The 16,438-nt window shown below is 32.0% G+C and overlaps 1 protein-coding gene across 5 annotated transcripts in view; it reads right to left on the bottom strand.

Moving 5' to 3' along the window:
* LOC111514388 (very long chain fatty acid elongase AAEL008004) overlaps nucleotides 1-16,438 on the bottom strand; it is a 201,237-nt gene that overhangs the window by 24,174 nt on the left and 160,625 nt on the right. For 4 of the 5 annotated variants that reach the window (XM_074172314.1, XM_074172312.1, XM_074172313.1 and 1 more), the window contains 3 exons: nucleotides 8,268-8,350; nucleotides 5,839-5,946; nucleotides 1,506-1,589 (listed from right to left, as the gene is read on the bottom strand). In XM_074172314.1, coding sequence (XP_074028415.1) covers nucleotides 1,506-1,589; nucleotides 5,839-5,946; nucleotides 8,268-8,350 — 275 coding nt within the window. Of the gene's footprint in view, nucleotides 1-1,505; nucleotides 1,590-5,838; nucleotides 5,947-8,267; nucleotides 8,351-12,243; nucleotides 12,265-16,438 lie in introns of those variants that run through there. The other variant, XM_074172316.1, reaches the window with a different exon arrangement.

Here is a 16,438-nt window from a genome sequence, read left to right as displayed (position 1 = left end):
GTAAAATAAACACCCTGTTTTTAATTTGATGGCTTGTTTAAAAAATTGTTTTAATGAAGATGTGATGATTGACGTTCGGGTTGGAGTTAATATTTACTGAAATTTGCTTTTTATCAGATTTTATTCTTTATTGAAATTATCTGAGGATATTGTATACTAATGAGTCTGTTACTGTGTGTAAACATAATGGTTGTTTACATTGTGTATGTATGGGTTGGTTTGTGGTTAATGTCGAAATCGTGTTTATGTTGATTTTTGTAATTGTGAGGTTTCAAAAGTGAATTCAACGTTTTCATGAATAGAGTTATTGTATTGAAAAAATGACTGTGAATGTCGATGTTCTCCTGTGAAGCAGGCTACCACATCGTCAACATATCTTAACCAGTAAATACATTTTTGGAAGCTTGGATGTTGCAGTGAATAACAATTTTGACTTGAACGTAATTCATCTTTGATTAGGAACTTTTCGAATGAGTCTACCTGTTATCTAATTCACTATTAACCAATAAAGTGAGGCGACTACTACTGTTGTATGTAATAATTATATACCAGTGTACAATTACCACCGATGAAGCTACCGTCTTAGCAAAACACGTCTATTATGAAAAATTGACTAATTTTTATCATGTATGATATTATTAATAATTTTTATCATTCAACAGTGTATTCATGATAATCACTGTAATCATCTTGGTCCTCAGTCGATTTCTTAGTCTTGGTCCAACTTATAAATGACTTATTGCGACCCATTATGATTCAAGATGTTGAAGGAGCACAATCACAAATCCAGATAGTGGAAAATATACCCTTTCAATTCAAACTATTGTACTCTAAGTAAACACAAATATTTTGTGACACCGTATATCCTCAAAAAATATAAATGTAACGTAACATTCATTGGAACTCTCTTAGTTTGTCGGATAACTTTGGATTGTGAAGGTTGACAATGATTAAATCTTCTAATATATTCCTTATAATGATTCTGTAAGAATACCACCGATAAATATTTTGGCAAAAATCCTGTCATCATCCGATACAACAGAGTCGTTGAGTCAAATCCAATTTTGTGCATATTTTTATATATTCTGATGTTGCTTGTCATTCAAAATACCATGGCAAAAATTTCAAATCGATATGATTATTACCAGTAAAAGAGAAATTTTTATTGTGAAACAACGATAAAAATAATAACTGAATTGAACTGGCCGCTATTGTATAGCGAAACACGTGTCGCGGTTTTTGTAAAACCCTTATAGAGAAAATCATAGAATAAACTCTATTTATTAGTTTTTAAAAATAATAACAACAATAAAAATTAATTGGCGCTGCGGGGCGACTTCATTGATTGCAGTGGCGCATTTGCTTTTTCAGCTGCAGGAAACCCGGAAAAACCTGCAGCACCACATCGTCTGAAGATCTTGATCTGTATATTTTAATGAACCACAAATGAAATAGGTTTGTCATGATTGTATCATGGAATATGGTTATATAAAAAATATACCCACCCTCAATGTACTTGGTTTATTGGAGTAATCTACTGGTTGACATCTTAAACTATATTCTCCAGTGAGCCATCCGCCCATTCCTACCTGAAATACAGAATCGATCAATCAAATGTAAATATTATTATTTTTTGATTATTCATCATCAAGATTTAATACTGTCTTCGATAAATCTTCAGAAATGTACATACTTCAGTGAATTGGAAGAACCAACATCTCTACCAAATTTTACTGTATGTAAAATGTATGCATATAATTGTCATTAAAATTGAATACAGTTGCAAGGTAATTCACTAATGAAAGTAGAATGATATCTTGAAAAATGTATGTAGTAAATACGAGAAAAAGAAAATATGGGTAAAAATATTAGGCACTTTATTTTTGATAGTGAACTTGCATAATATTTTAGTTATTTAGTTTCCTCGACGTATACCTACAGTGGCACAGAGAAATTATTTCCTACGAAGTTTAATGAGACCTTTCGTGTATTATGCTCTATAATGACATTGTTCAAAAATTTCTTTGCCACGCATGGTGGAAAAGTGAGGGATTTTTACTTAATATGACATTTTTTTTCCATCGTTTTGTATCTTCAGATTACCACCGTTGAAGTGCATATTCTTTCATATTGCCTAAATCATAATGCATAGGCGGATGTACTACACAATCAGCCTCTTGCTATGACTGTATGTCGAGTTGAGAAGTTAAAATCATTTCGTGCGAACATAAAGTCGCTTCAAATGGTGTCGAAGATATTTTCCGGATTCGTTGGCCGTGGTCTGCAGATTTTTAAGCCTGACGTTCCATCCACTACTGCAGTGGACATTATTAAGGCGATGAGGTAACACTGTAGTATACTACTAGTATATGGTAAGAGGACAACAAGAATACTGAAGACAGAAAATCTGAAGATCATGGCCAGGAAATCCAAAAAATAATTTTGTCACAGTTATTTCTAGCCGTTGAAAGCATACATTTTTTGATTACCTTAAATATTATTATTATTATATGAAACGTAGGTACCATTGAATTTCCTGGTTTTGTTTTAGTGGGCAATAGAATGCGTAATATTCAAAATTTTCAGGGCCTCATTAGAATGGCAACATTTGAAATTATAGCTCAGAAGTTCGACTATTGCAATTTGACAAAACATACGTGCCGCAACGTTTCACAAGAGAAGTGAAATAGCTCAATGGAAAACCTATTGATGAATTTTGCTTACAACAAAAAACAAACTCATTTTTTTCATATTCCAATTACAAACACTGAATGATTTCTGTACGCCAGCATGTGTCAAAGAACCTGTAAATGATGAATAATAATAATATTAATGATAATTTCTTTATTTTCACAAATTAGTTTGCACTTCAACAGTGTGATAATGCAAATGAAAAAGAGAAAAACATCAATAAATTCAAATAGAGAAATGAAATAAGAAAATGTATATACATTTGAAATTACTATAATGATTAAATATCTCTGGATGTGTATAGGACATCCACGTCACAAACAATTATTAGAAATACTATAAAGTATGAATATAAAATATATTGAAGTTACTAATTCTACGTGTGTATAAATAAAAAAGGTGTATATTGAATAAACCGTACACTTCACATGGAAATGAAGTTACGGCTGAAACTCCTCAACAGTGTAGCAGTTTTTTGACAATAAGAGTTGCTTAACTTTTCTCTTGAAAATATGTACATTTCCTGAAACCTTAATGTCGTCGGAAAGTTTGTTATACAGTTTGAATCCCTGATATTCAAAAGTTTTTTGGTAGAGAAGCAGTTCGATGTTGACTGGGGGTGAGGGTCTGTTGGCAGCCAATTTGTTTTCATTGCGGTATACATATGTGGATGCCTCAAGTATGTATATTCCTGCAACTGTTATTATTTTTAACTCCTGAAATACACCCCTACAGGTCTCCCTAAATCCCAAGTTAGCAAAGATCCTTACTGCATACTTCTGTATCATGAACACTCGATCCACAGAGGAGCTTGTGCCCTAGTTCAGTATGCCATACCTGAGGTGAGAATTAAAATTCGCATAATAAAGCGTAAGTAGAATCTCTTGACGGCAGTGAATGGAGAGATACCTGAGAGAATAACAGGCATTTCTGAGCCTTTTACACAAATTATCTACTTGGGGCTTCCATTGCAAATTGTTTTGAAAGGTAACTCCTAACAATTTAGTTGTTGTTGTGGGATCCAATTGTAATTCGGTATTCTGGTATACATATCTCATGGTGTTGTCGTCGTACCGTGAATTGTAACATACTAGTTTTTGTTTTATTCATTATCAAGTTGCTTTTTTCACACCAAGTGATAACTCTACTTAAAGTGCTTTCAGCTATATTTAGGACATCTTCAATAACTAGTATATTCGTGTCATCAGAGTAACATATACAGAGATTGGCACAATGTCCATTTAGATACACTAATAGATCATTTGCGAATACTAAATACAGAAAAGATCCCAAAATAGATCCCTGAGGCACACCATAAGCAATGTATTTTTCAGAATTTATATTCTATCAAATTTTCACTATTTGTCTCCTATTTTTAATATAGGTGATCAATAAATTGAGTGGCACTCCTCTAATCCCATATCTCGAGAGTTTTTCCAGCAAGAGGCTGTGATTAACGCAACCAAACGCACGTGAAAAATCAATGAACAATCCTAGCTCATATTGTTTTTATCCAAGGCCGTTATTATATTATCATAACAGAAATCCCGACGAAATTTTTTTTTGTCTGTTTCATTGCTGGCTGGCTTCATTTTGTGAATGACGCAATTTTCAAGAATTGTGAGTGATGGTCAGACAAATTTAGGTCTAATACTGCTACATCGTAGAGATAATTTGTCTTAATTTGAAAATTGTCGATACATGTCGAAGATTTTGCGTTTACTCTTGTTGGTATTCTTAAACTAATATCAATTTTATAAGAGGAAAGCAAGTCTTCCAATAGCGTTAAATTGCTACTATCAACCATGAAATTGATATTAAAATCTCCACCAATAACTAGCGTTGTTGTTTCATTATTTACGATAGACAGAATTCCACTAAATAATAACAAAAATTCTTTAAAGTCGCCGTCAGGTGGTCTATATAACACAATACAAATTATGCTTCGAGAGATTAACTTCATTCCACAAACTTCTAGAATACCCTCTTTACAAAAGTTGGACACGATCAACTCACAAATGTTTTCGACAAGAGTGTTCTTTTTATATACAGAAACCCCCTATGTATCCCAGTGCTCCTAGAATAGGAGGAACACAGATCAAAGTTTTTCAATTTGAAAATTTCCAATTGTTCAGTATTTAGTCAATGTTCCGTAATGAGAAGAAAATCACAAGTTTCATCTCCATTGAATATCTCATCTATAAGTACAATTTTGTTGCTAATACATTGAATGTTTTGATGAGTGAAACAAATAAAGTTATTTTTGGAACAAGTTTTACGCCCATAGCTCCCTGTTGTAGAGTTAGATACAAATGTTACGTGATTACTTATCATGCTCTGTATCACGTGATGTTGGGTAAATATTTAATACTCTGTTCTGGGAATCAGAACTTCGTCTAAAAAAGTTGCTTCCTACCAAAACTTTGATGGAAAGCTGATGATTTTTCCCCTTTTTTTTCGCTTCTGTTTTGTTTTTGATGAATAATATTATTGAGATTTCAGAAAGTTTGTACCACGAAAATGCATGTCGAAAAACTATCAAATTGGTAACTGAAATCATACAACACGAAAATCTTATGTCACTGACGGAATGGTTTAACAAAAATGTTCTACTGATGAACTTATCAGTGCAGAACGTTTCACAGAAATCCCAGACAAATTGAGGTTTCTCTTTACAATAATACATATTTGTTGCAATTCGTACTATCAAAATCACAGCTGTTAGTTATTCATCAATGACGAAAAAAAGAATGAGACTGCAATCTCAAATAAATTTTGCTTGAAATCAAATTAGCTTTCTCAATTATGAACTAATTGCAATACAAAAGTATATTCAAAATTATACCTATGTATACAGCTGTTAATTATTCATTAATGACGAAAAAAAAAAGGATGAGAGTGCTATCTCAAGTGAATTCTGATTGAAATCAAATTAACTTTCTCAATTATGAACTGATTGCGACACAAATGTAGCTTCAAAATTATACCCATGTTGATGAATACTTTTGTCATTATATTAAAATCTATGATAAATTTGAAAAATGTATCAAATGAACTTGTAACTATCATACAGATTTCAATATTGCTGAATTACCAAATACGTTTTATTGTGAACATTCAATAAATTTATCAAGTGAAAATTATTACCTCGTAAAATATCCATGTACTGAATAATACTTGTAAAAAATTGTAAATTACTAAAGTATTTTTCAATTGAAAGGGTTTCCTATTTTCCATTAGTTTTGGTCCTAATACCTGAAAAAAAAAACATTTCAGAACTCATAACAAAAGATATTTTCAATCCGTAATGTAATGTGAATAAGACTTTTTGTTTCACTGTTGATTCCAATACAAACAGGAGTCAACAAGATTACTTGGTGACTCAATGGTCAGTTAAGTGAGATTTTTTCTATTTCAGTGAGAAAATTCAACATTTTCTATTTTTGTTTATTTACATCTCATCCATAAAGAAATGAAGAAAAGATGATTGAACCTTTCTATGTTTTTACCACTTTTATTTGTAATTAACGTTACTGCAGTTTCGTCCTATAACAAACTTGTACATTAAACTAACGATGGTTCACTACATTAGCCCTTATATACCACCCCCATGGGTACTAATAGAGGTACTTGGCTTGATTGAGTACCAGAATTTACAGTTTACAATGCGGATACGCCAATTTGAAAACCGGTGAGTAAACTAAATCGATTTGATCATTTACCAGGTTGCATCGGTTTTCAAATTGGCACATCCGCATTGTAAACTGTAAATTCAGGTTCTCAATCAAGCCAAGTACCTCTATTAGTACCTACAGCGATGGTATATAAGGTCTAATGTAATGATACATTGTTAGTTTAATGTATAATTTTTAAAATGTCCTTATGCGAAACTGCAGTAACATGAGTTACAAATAAAAGTTGTAAGAAACATAGAAAGTTTCAATTCTCTTTTCTTCATTATGATTTCCTACCACGTAGTAACGGCTACATCATGGTTGCACAGACTTATGAAAACTAGGGGCCACTCGGGCAAATCATGAACTGATGGCGGGCCGGCCGCCAGAAGTATAGGTAATTAAAGACAATAAAGAATTGATAATAATTTATTAAAATTCAAAAAGAATTTATTAATTTGAAGCGTAGCACTGCATAGTGCTTACAATCTTTTTTATATTTGGCTCAAATTTACTTGTAGCAACACGTAAAACTGCTTCCAAACTTTCATTTGCAAGACGGTTTCGATTTTTTGTTTTATTATTATTTAGTAATGAAAAAGTTTGTTCACATATATAGGTAGAACCAAATAAGCTGGCACATTTCAGAGCGTTTATGCGCAACTTTTCGTACATATTTTTATCAATGCAGCGGTAAAAGTTCAGCAAGTCTCCTTCGTTGAATTTGTTGCGTAAATCTTGATCGTTTTGAATGTCGATAATTTCTAACTGCATTGACTCCGGCGCATTTTCAACTGAAATCGTGAAAGGATTGCTGAATATGTCCAACAGAGGTTTCACTTTTTTAAACTCCGAAAATCTGTCTTGAAAAGATTGAATCAAAATATCTAGCTTTTCTACATAACTGAAATTAATCGCAGTTTTGTTGAATTTTTCAGCCATTTTCTTATAATTCGGAAAATGATTGTAATTTCCAGAATTCAATTGTGATCTGAAAAGTGTCAGCTTGTATTGAAAGGATGATACATGAGCGTAGAGCTGAGATATCAGTTGATTTTTGCCTTGAAGCCGTGTGTTCAAGACATTCAAATGATTTGTAATGTCAACTAAAAAAGCCAAATCACACAACCAACCAGGATTTTTAAGTTCCGGAACATCCCTTTGCTTTTCCGCCAGAAATATTACAATTTCTTCTATTAAATTTAGAAATCGTTCCAGTGTCAATCCACGGCTTAGCCACCTTACTTCTGTATAATACAGTAAATCTCCGTATTCGCTTTCGATGTCATCAAGGAATTGTTTCATTCATACTTTTCGAACATATTTTTTTTTGTTTTATTCTGGAATTGAATTAAATATTCTTCGAATGTACGAGAGTATTATTTTTGCTGTCGGCGGGCCACCAGTATTCGACCGGCGGGCCGCGGTCTGAAATGAAGTTTATAACTAAGAAACATACGGTGTAAAACACAATTTTCTGATAAAAGCAGTATACTCCTTAACATGATTTATTATATTGGATATAGTAGGGTTAACATACTTCATAACAAAATCCATATTCACTGCCATAAATCTGCTTATCTTTTTGTCATTTTATTTTTGGGTTATTTGTGAAACTTTGCAGAACGCAAAATAATTCTTCAGCTACTTTAAATTGTTTATATATGCTTTTCTAAAATTATGCACAATGGAGTATCTTATGGAAATAGAATTATTTTCTATATTTACCTTAGAAGAAAATACTGAAGTTTCACAATCAATGTTCATCCGATTACTTTGAATAAGTCCAGGATGATCACAATATGTGTAAATGTTGTTATCATTTCAAACTCGTGAAATCATAACATTATTGTTCTACAACTATCCGAAATAACTCCAATTATTATAAGTACTTTTTCTTACCTTGACTATAAATACATATGTTATACATAGTCCCAATGTGTAGAAAGGACTTGACATGAGAAACCAATCTGCTGTTCTTTGATCTGAAATAATAAATATTATTTTTATATCAAATTCCACTCATTTATTGCAGAAGCACATAAATAATAAATTATAATTGATAAAATGTATAATTATTTTGTAATTTTATTTGGCGAAAACATGGTATTTTTAATATTTAATATCCCATGAATTAACTGATACATCGAACTCAAATTCTGGCAAATTCGCGATAAGGTATGGTGGTTGTTATTTTGGAAAAAAATTCAAATCTTATTTTATACTGAGTGTCTGAAAAATACATCACAATTTGTATCTTTGATAAATGACAGTAACTAATTTTTTTCAAACGGTACACCCTATATATTATTCAATTTTTGAATTCAGTCAACCAATGTGAACAACTTTGATCCACTATGTCCTATACCTATCTCTGACCGTTGATGAGATATGAACTATTTAAATAAAAATGGCTCCTATGCAAGCATAAAATTTTCAATTAAATAAAAAATCAAAAGCATAATACACACATTCTTAAAATTTCAGCTTTGCAAAAATTACGTAGGTTTCGGGATCAAAAATTTAATCCTTCAGATTGAAAATTATTGTGACAAACTGATATTGTTTTTCCAAGAAATACTATTGAATTTTATTAAATCAGTCTGAAAAATTCAATACATATGGTGAATCTTTATCTATTTTCAATCATCTACTCGAATATCAAAAGAGTTTTAAATATTAATTTTGAATTTCGCAAATGAATTTCGGCAAGGATAATGGTGTGTCATGATCTAAGTCTGATTTAAAAAACAGAAGAATGGATTTGACAATAACTTGTTTGAAACTAATTTATATAGTTTATTGTATTATCTTCACTATAAAGGGTTTAACAAAAACCGTGACACGCGTTTCGCTATACAATAGCAATAGCAATATTTTCAAACGGTAACCAAAATTTTAAACTTAAATCTTTTTTTTTTTTTCTATATATTTCTATATATATATATGACTAGTTGAAGAAACCAGATATCACCAGAAGATGGCAAATGAGACTTTGCCGAAACGTTGTGAAAATAATTCTTATAGGGAGAAAATACACAGAACACGGAGCGAAACCCGAGAAAACAGTTCATCCTACTCCCAAAATATAGCCCTGTGGCACTCCACATATCAACTTCAAATATTGTGAGCTGTTTCCTTCTATGGTAACCTTTTGTTGACGGTTGGTGAGATACGATCTGATTAGTGATATAGCATTCTTAGAGAGTCCTATGTAGCCAAGAATTAATAACATTAAATCGAAGTTAATAGTATCGAACGCTCTACTGAAATCAAGAAGTACCAATACTGTATTATTTTTTTCGTCACGTGCTCTTATAATATCGTCCACTATATGCAACAAAGCAGTTGTACAACTATGTCCTTTACGAAATCCGGATTGAGTTATTGGAAGTATAGAGAAATTGTCAATGTGTTCTTTCAACTGAACTTCAATAGCTCTTTCAAGAACTTTTGACAAAATTGGTAATAAACTAATGGCGCGTAGGTCTTTGAATTCTGATGGATTATTTTTTTTTTGGAACAACTTTTACAATTGCTTTCTTCCATACCGTGGGAAAAATATTATTTTTCAGACAAAAATTCACAATATGTGTTACATATGGAATTATATGTGGACAACACATTTTTATGAGTTTTATATTCAGTAAATCATATCCCATTGCATTTGTTTTTATAATAGAAATTGTTTCAAAAACGAACATATCATGTATTTCCTGAAATTTAAAGTTAAATTCTATCAATTTATTGTCAGTATAGAAAGAGGTGAGTTCGGGGGTGGTTCATTAATAGGAATTTTGTTAACAAAAAATCATTTAACTGCGAGGGATTCTTCAAATTCTCTGGAATGCTGTTTTAATTTTATTTGGTATGAACTCATTAGATTTTATGGCTTTCCAGAGATCTTTGTTGTTTTTTTTATTGAGCTCTGAAATAAAATATGCCTTCTTTTCTCTCTTAATCGCCTGATTTGTGACGTTCCGCATGTCCTTATAGAACTGAAAATGAATTTCTGATTTAGTTTTTTTGAATCTTCTGAAAGCTTTATCCCTTATTAACATCATCTCTTTTATTGTACCAGTTAGCCAAGGGATCGCTTCTTAGTTATTCTTGATGTTTTCAAGGGAGCATGTCTATCGAAAAGATTTGTCAAACAGCTAACTAAAAAAGTTATTTTTTCATCAGCTCCTTCCCGATCAAATATATTGAAAAAGGAATACAGTAAAGGTCTCTCTTGAAATCATTTTCATTGAAATATTTGAAATCCCTAAATTCATGAATTTTAAACTTATCTTCATCAGTCCTAATATTTACTTTACAGGAACGAGCATATGATCTGAAACTCCATTAGTGTCAATGATATCTTTGTCAAGAACCCATTCAGCTCTAGTATAATTACATCTAAAAGTGTTGATGTTGTTGTAGTTATTCTTGTTGGGGCATCTATAATTTGATCTAAATCAAAGCACTGTATAACTGACAATACTTTTTCGGTATTGTTATTATCGTAATCTAAAAAATTGATATTGAAATCTCCCCCACAAATAATGCCATCTACTGTGGGATATATAAGAGCGAGAACATCTTCAAACTCCTCTATAAAATCTGTATTATCAAAATTAGGTGGCTGATATATCACTCCAAATGCAATTTTTTTTTCTGAATAGTTGCTTTAATCCACAATTGTTCACTGGAATGGCAAGTCTGAAGAAAATACATTTTTTCACTGGAATATTTTTCCTTCAGAAAAATACACAACCCTCCACCTCTGTTAGCTCGATCCAATCTGTACAACTTATAATCATCAATGGAGATATCTTCATCACTTATATTGCTTGTGAGCCAAGATTCACATATAAGTAAAATATCAAAGGAATACTCCGAAACTAATAATTAAATATCCTATAACGAAGGTATTAAGGATCTAGTATTTAAGCTACCTACCTGCAAAAATCCAGGGTTCATGTTCCCAAACAATAAAAAAGAAAAAAAAAACAATGATAATACTTTGAAATCCTTATCTACAATTCAAGTGGGTGCCAGCTCAACTGTACACGTAGGGCCGCCATATTTTGTGTGTATAGATGTAATGTGTATCAAAGAAAATGCGTTCATAACAATTATAAAGTGTTGCTTGAATATACATATACATTTCGAAAAAATGAAGTATCAGTAATATCCATCAAAATCTTTCCAGATCTTCTAAGGTATCAATTTTGTGGTAGGTTTCTTGATTAATAAACTTTATAAATACGGTTCCATAATTGGTCCAAACATTTCCGGATTTTCCAACCTTTAAAGAAGCAGCTTTCACCAATTTAAATTATTCCGAACTTAGATCTTCTCTTACAACAAAACCAGTCTTCTTCAAGAGTTTTTTATTTTTGTAAACCATATTTTTATGATAGCTACTATAGAATTTTACTATTATTGGTCTATGTTCATCTTTCACGAATTTCCCTACTCTATAGCAACTTTCAATACAAGAATCAGTCAAATTCAAATCCATCTTATGGTTAATTATTTCCACAACGTTCTGCATACAATTTTCATTTTTATATTCTTTCATTCCATATATTCGAAGATTTTTGCGATGTAAAGATTGTTCAAATTTTTCTTGGTTTTTCATCATTGCACTAATCGTGTCTCTTTGTTTCTTCAGTAAAGAGTGAAGATTTTCATTTTCTTTTTTCAGTGAATTAATTTCCCCTTCAAATGTTTCTACTATAATTTTCGAAATAGAGTTGCACAAAGTATTAATGAATACTTCAGAGCTACACACATTGGTTACTAATGATTTAATTGTTGAGAGCAGTTCATCATCGCCCTTTTTGATTGATCTCGTGCTTGCCATTTGATATAATAGAATTCAACTTACTTATTGTACTTCTACGAAATCTGTCACAAATTTCACCTTTCTTCTTTTGTTATGAAAATTTAGATTATTTTTCACACAGATTCTAATAAAATGTATAAATTGTCAGCTCTAGATACAAACACGTCTACTCCGTACTGTACACATAGGAATTTAATTTTGATTCAATAAAAATATGGTCGAGACATGAGTTTACTCTTGTTGGCTCATTGATTGTGGAAATAAATCCATATTCATTTAGAGTATTCAAATATTCAAATTTATTTTCATCATCTTTGAGAAGAGTTATATTCATATCGCCGATAAATATATAGTAACTTTCTGTTTGATTATTTTCGAAGTATTTCTGAAGAATTCGAATGAAATCACCTATGTCGGAAGATGGTGATCTATAGCATGCTGTCACGAAAATAGATTTTTTCTAAATTTAATAATTGTTTTTAGAAATTTTATGTGCTCTATTTGAATGAAATCAAAATCGAATACATAATTGTTTTTTATATAAATTATTGTCCCATCATTTTGATTATAATTACCTTCATTGTAAATCGTATTGTAATATGGTATAGGTATTGTATAAATTTGTGTTTTCCTTGTTTCTGTTAATACAAGACAGTCAAAGTTTATATTTTGTAGAAAAATTTTGAACTCATCGAGATTTTTATCGATGCTTTTAATGTTGTTATGTAACATAGTGAAACTGTTATTTTTATTTTTCACTTCTATTATATTTTAACACTCGCATGCATTATTTATGGTTATTGTTCTAACTGAATCTACTTCATAATCTCGAATATACTGGTTCATTATTATCAATAATTTTTAATACATACATACGTTTGGAAAAAGAGTAAAGTATGGGTATTATTTTGCTGAATTATTTCTTTCCTTTGAGATGTCACTTGGGTAGTTCTTTTCTCTCTTTACCTCTTTTCTTATTTTTTTTTCTCCTTGTCCTTTGCAGTTGGGGTGAATAGTACTAGATCTGTTTTTTGAGGTGTTGGAGTAGATGATATACTTATAGAATTCATCTTTTGTTCATTTCCTATATCTTCCGGTGACTTCGTCAAATCTTCGTATGTATATTTTTCACCATTCACTATCAAGACACCGTTCACTTTAGTTGCCAATGATCCTTTTTCTCTAAATAGTTTGAGTTATCCGTATAGGAGTTTTCTTTTCTGGTACTCTTCTTGTGTGTAGTCAGGGGCAATGAAGATCCCTGAGTCCCAGTTTGGTCCTGGAAAGTTGGAGTATTTCAGTTTTCAAATTATATGTGGACACTTCAATTATTACAGGTATTGTTGTATTTGTATTAGTTTTGCCAACCCTATATGGATCTCTGATGTCACTTTTAGAATATTCGATTTCGAGTTTGTTTCTCAATAGGGTATAAATATCTTCTTTGGTACTGTTTTCTTCGCCTGCTAACCCGGTTATAAATAGATTATATTTCTTATAATGTTTTTCTAGACTGTTGATTTTCTTCTTCATCCGGCCATTCTCTTTTAAGAACTCCTCATTCATTTTTTTTGATTGAGTTAGTTCAGTTTTTAAGATAGTTTAAGATAGTTTATGATTCAAAATATCTTTTTTAATTGTATTATTCTGTCTAACTATATTTTCATTTTGTTGCTTTATTTCAGTTAATAATTCGTAAACTGTTTCATTGGGGATACTCATATCTTGATTTTTTTTTCTTTTTTGATGAACACAAACACATTCAGCAAGCGTTACTCGTTTATTTGATCTGGAATTTTGCCTAAAACCACTGGAATACAGCAGACTTTGTCTGAATGTTCAGTGTCGCATGTCTGAATCCGGCTTGATAATTACGGGTTAAGGCAACCGCACACACACACACACACACACACCAAGATACGCCTCTGGTAGGGTGTTAATCATTCACTTGTCTTGGCAGATGTGGCTAATTTCAACCACCTTATGGTTTAGGCCTAATTGAATCGATTGAAGATATAGTATAATAGGTGAAATACTAATATATGCATCTCTTATTTTTTGTTTGAGATGGTCGATATCTCTACTTGGTGTTGAAAAAACTTTATCCTTTATATGCATATATTCCGCTCTAAATTCGCACTGCGAGGGAGACTACGACCTCGAGTCATGTGAGTACAATTCCAAGTGATTCTTGAAAATAGCTCCGAAGCAGGAGCCGAAACGTCGCAAAGATGAAAATTACAGACGCGTTTCAACCCGAACAACAGTATATCAAATATATGGTGGTTTGACCAATCAACCGAGAACTGCGGTGGCAGACATTTGGGTTGATTGGTCAAACCACCAACACTGACATAAAAACTTAGCAAGTTGACTTGGGTGTCACACCAATAGGTGTTTCCACTTATGTCTCGCTTGCGTTTACGCAGTTATTTTCATTAAGTACTTTTCTTGGTTTTTCACATTTTGTTTTCAATCGAGGACCGCCTGCCCGGTACTGATGATGCCCAATAGGCTGAAACAGCTGTCTACCGGTGACTTTCATGGAATTATTTTTCAGCAGCTTGGCTGCATTATCCTTTCTCGATTTTATATCTATGGATCCATTCTCAAGAATCACTTAGATTTGTACTTACATGACTAGAGGACGAGGTCGTAATCTCCCTTGTCCCCAAGTCACGTTACTAGTTCTATGTGTGCTGTGCTCCACTCTAAGTTCGTACTGGTCACTCTGACACATAGAACTAGTAACGAGACTTGTAGACAAGTCATATATATATATATATATATATATATATATATATATATATTCGGGTACCCTTTCACATTCACCTTTAGACACATTTCTCGCGAATTCGAATAAACGTGAATGATGGTTTGTTTCGAATCAGAAATTTGCCATTGCTCATAGTTCTCGTGCCACACTTTGCTATTTCCAGACTTTCGAAAATATCCAACAGTCTAGTATAATGTACCGATCTCAACGAATAGAGACAGTGCTTATTTATTTTCATCACCGTTCTCCCAGGTGTTGATTGATACTGGAATTATCTGATATGTGCTGCGCGTTCTTTGAAATTACTTTTAATTGCTCGTTTAATCTAACCGATATACTTTTTGTTAGAATCCTCACATCTCGATTTTTCAGTTTTCAACACCTTGCGTTTAGGCCATTTGTTGAAGTAAACAAGCAGTTTTGAAATCTACTTTAACGTTTAACTTTTAGATAATGCCATCTGCTCCGATAGTGTATCTTCGTCCATATAGAATAATAGTGCCTTTTTGAAAAGTCGAAGATTGACGACGATTCTCCCCAAATTTACGTTTCCTAAATAACTTTTCAACTATATTTGATAATATTTTTCTCAATATCGTATCTTTCTTCTCCATAGACTTGTTATGTTTCCAACTGTGAGCACGTTGATAAAAAGTATTTCGGTTAGGCTAAACAAGCTAATGAAACTCGTTCTTAAGAAAACGCGGCACATATCAGATTTCGAAGAATAGACAAGGCTAGTGTCGCTCAGCACGCATTTGAAAACAACCACAAAATAAATGAACACTTTCTAAAACTGTTGAACTCGGTTCATGACACGACTTTTGCATGTTTTGTACCAAACTTTTTTATTTTTGTTTCACCCTCCAGAATCTGAAAAAATATAAAAATTATAATGGGGAACTTTATAAGGTGTAGTTTTCAAGTTCACCCCAATACGCTATTGCATAAATTCAAAGTATTTGTCACAAAGGAAAATGTCCTATTCATCAGTAATAATTCTAGAGAAACTCATTTCAACGGCTATAATCTACCTCCAACTTAATAATTGGAAAGTAATCTAATAAATCCTGCATTTTTTTGGTTCGTTTCATTTTCAAAACGTCCTCAATAAATGTCAATGACAGACTTTATAATTTTTCAGATTGAAGAAGGTGAAAAAAAATACAAAAAAAGGTTGACAAGAAATTTTTGGGTGCTTTGGAAAGTCTGGAAATAGTAAAATGTGGCATGAGAGTTTTGAAGAGTGACAAAAGTCCTACTCCAAACAACCCATTATTTTTTTTCAAATGAATCACTGTGTTGATGATTAGCGGGAACTTGGCCAATTTGTGCCCTAAAAATAATTGATGTGAGTCTAAAAGCCAAGTTTTTAGTGTTAGGAATTACTTTGTTTCATTTCATGAAGTCAATTCGCTTGTTGAAACCTGCGTCGAAAAGAGTGTTGCAGTTGTAGTTTGA

The sequence above is a fragment of the Leptinotarsa decemlineata genome, unplaced genomic scaffold (genome assembly GCF_025532065.1).
Source record: "Leptinotarsa decemlineata unplaced genomic scaffold, Ldec_3_MD MMD2_tig00000090_RagTag_RagTag, whole genome shotgun sequence".
NCBI classification, from domain to species: domain Eukaryota; kingdom Metazoa; phylum Arthropoda; class Insecta; order Coleoptera; family Chrysomelidae; genus Leptinotarsa; species Leptinotarsa decemlineata.
This window is presented reverse-complemented; position numbering and strand designations above follow the sequence as displayed.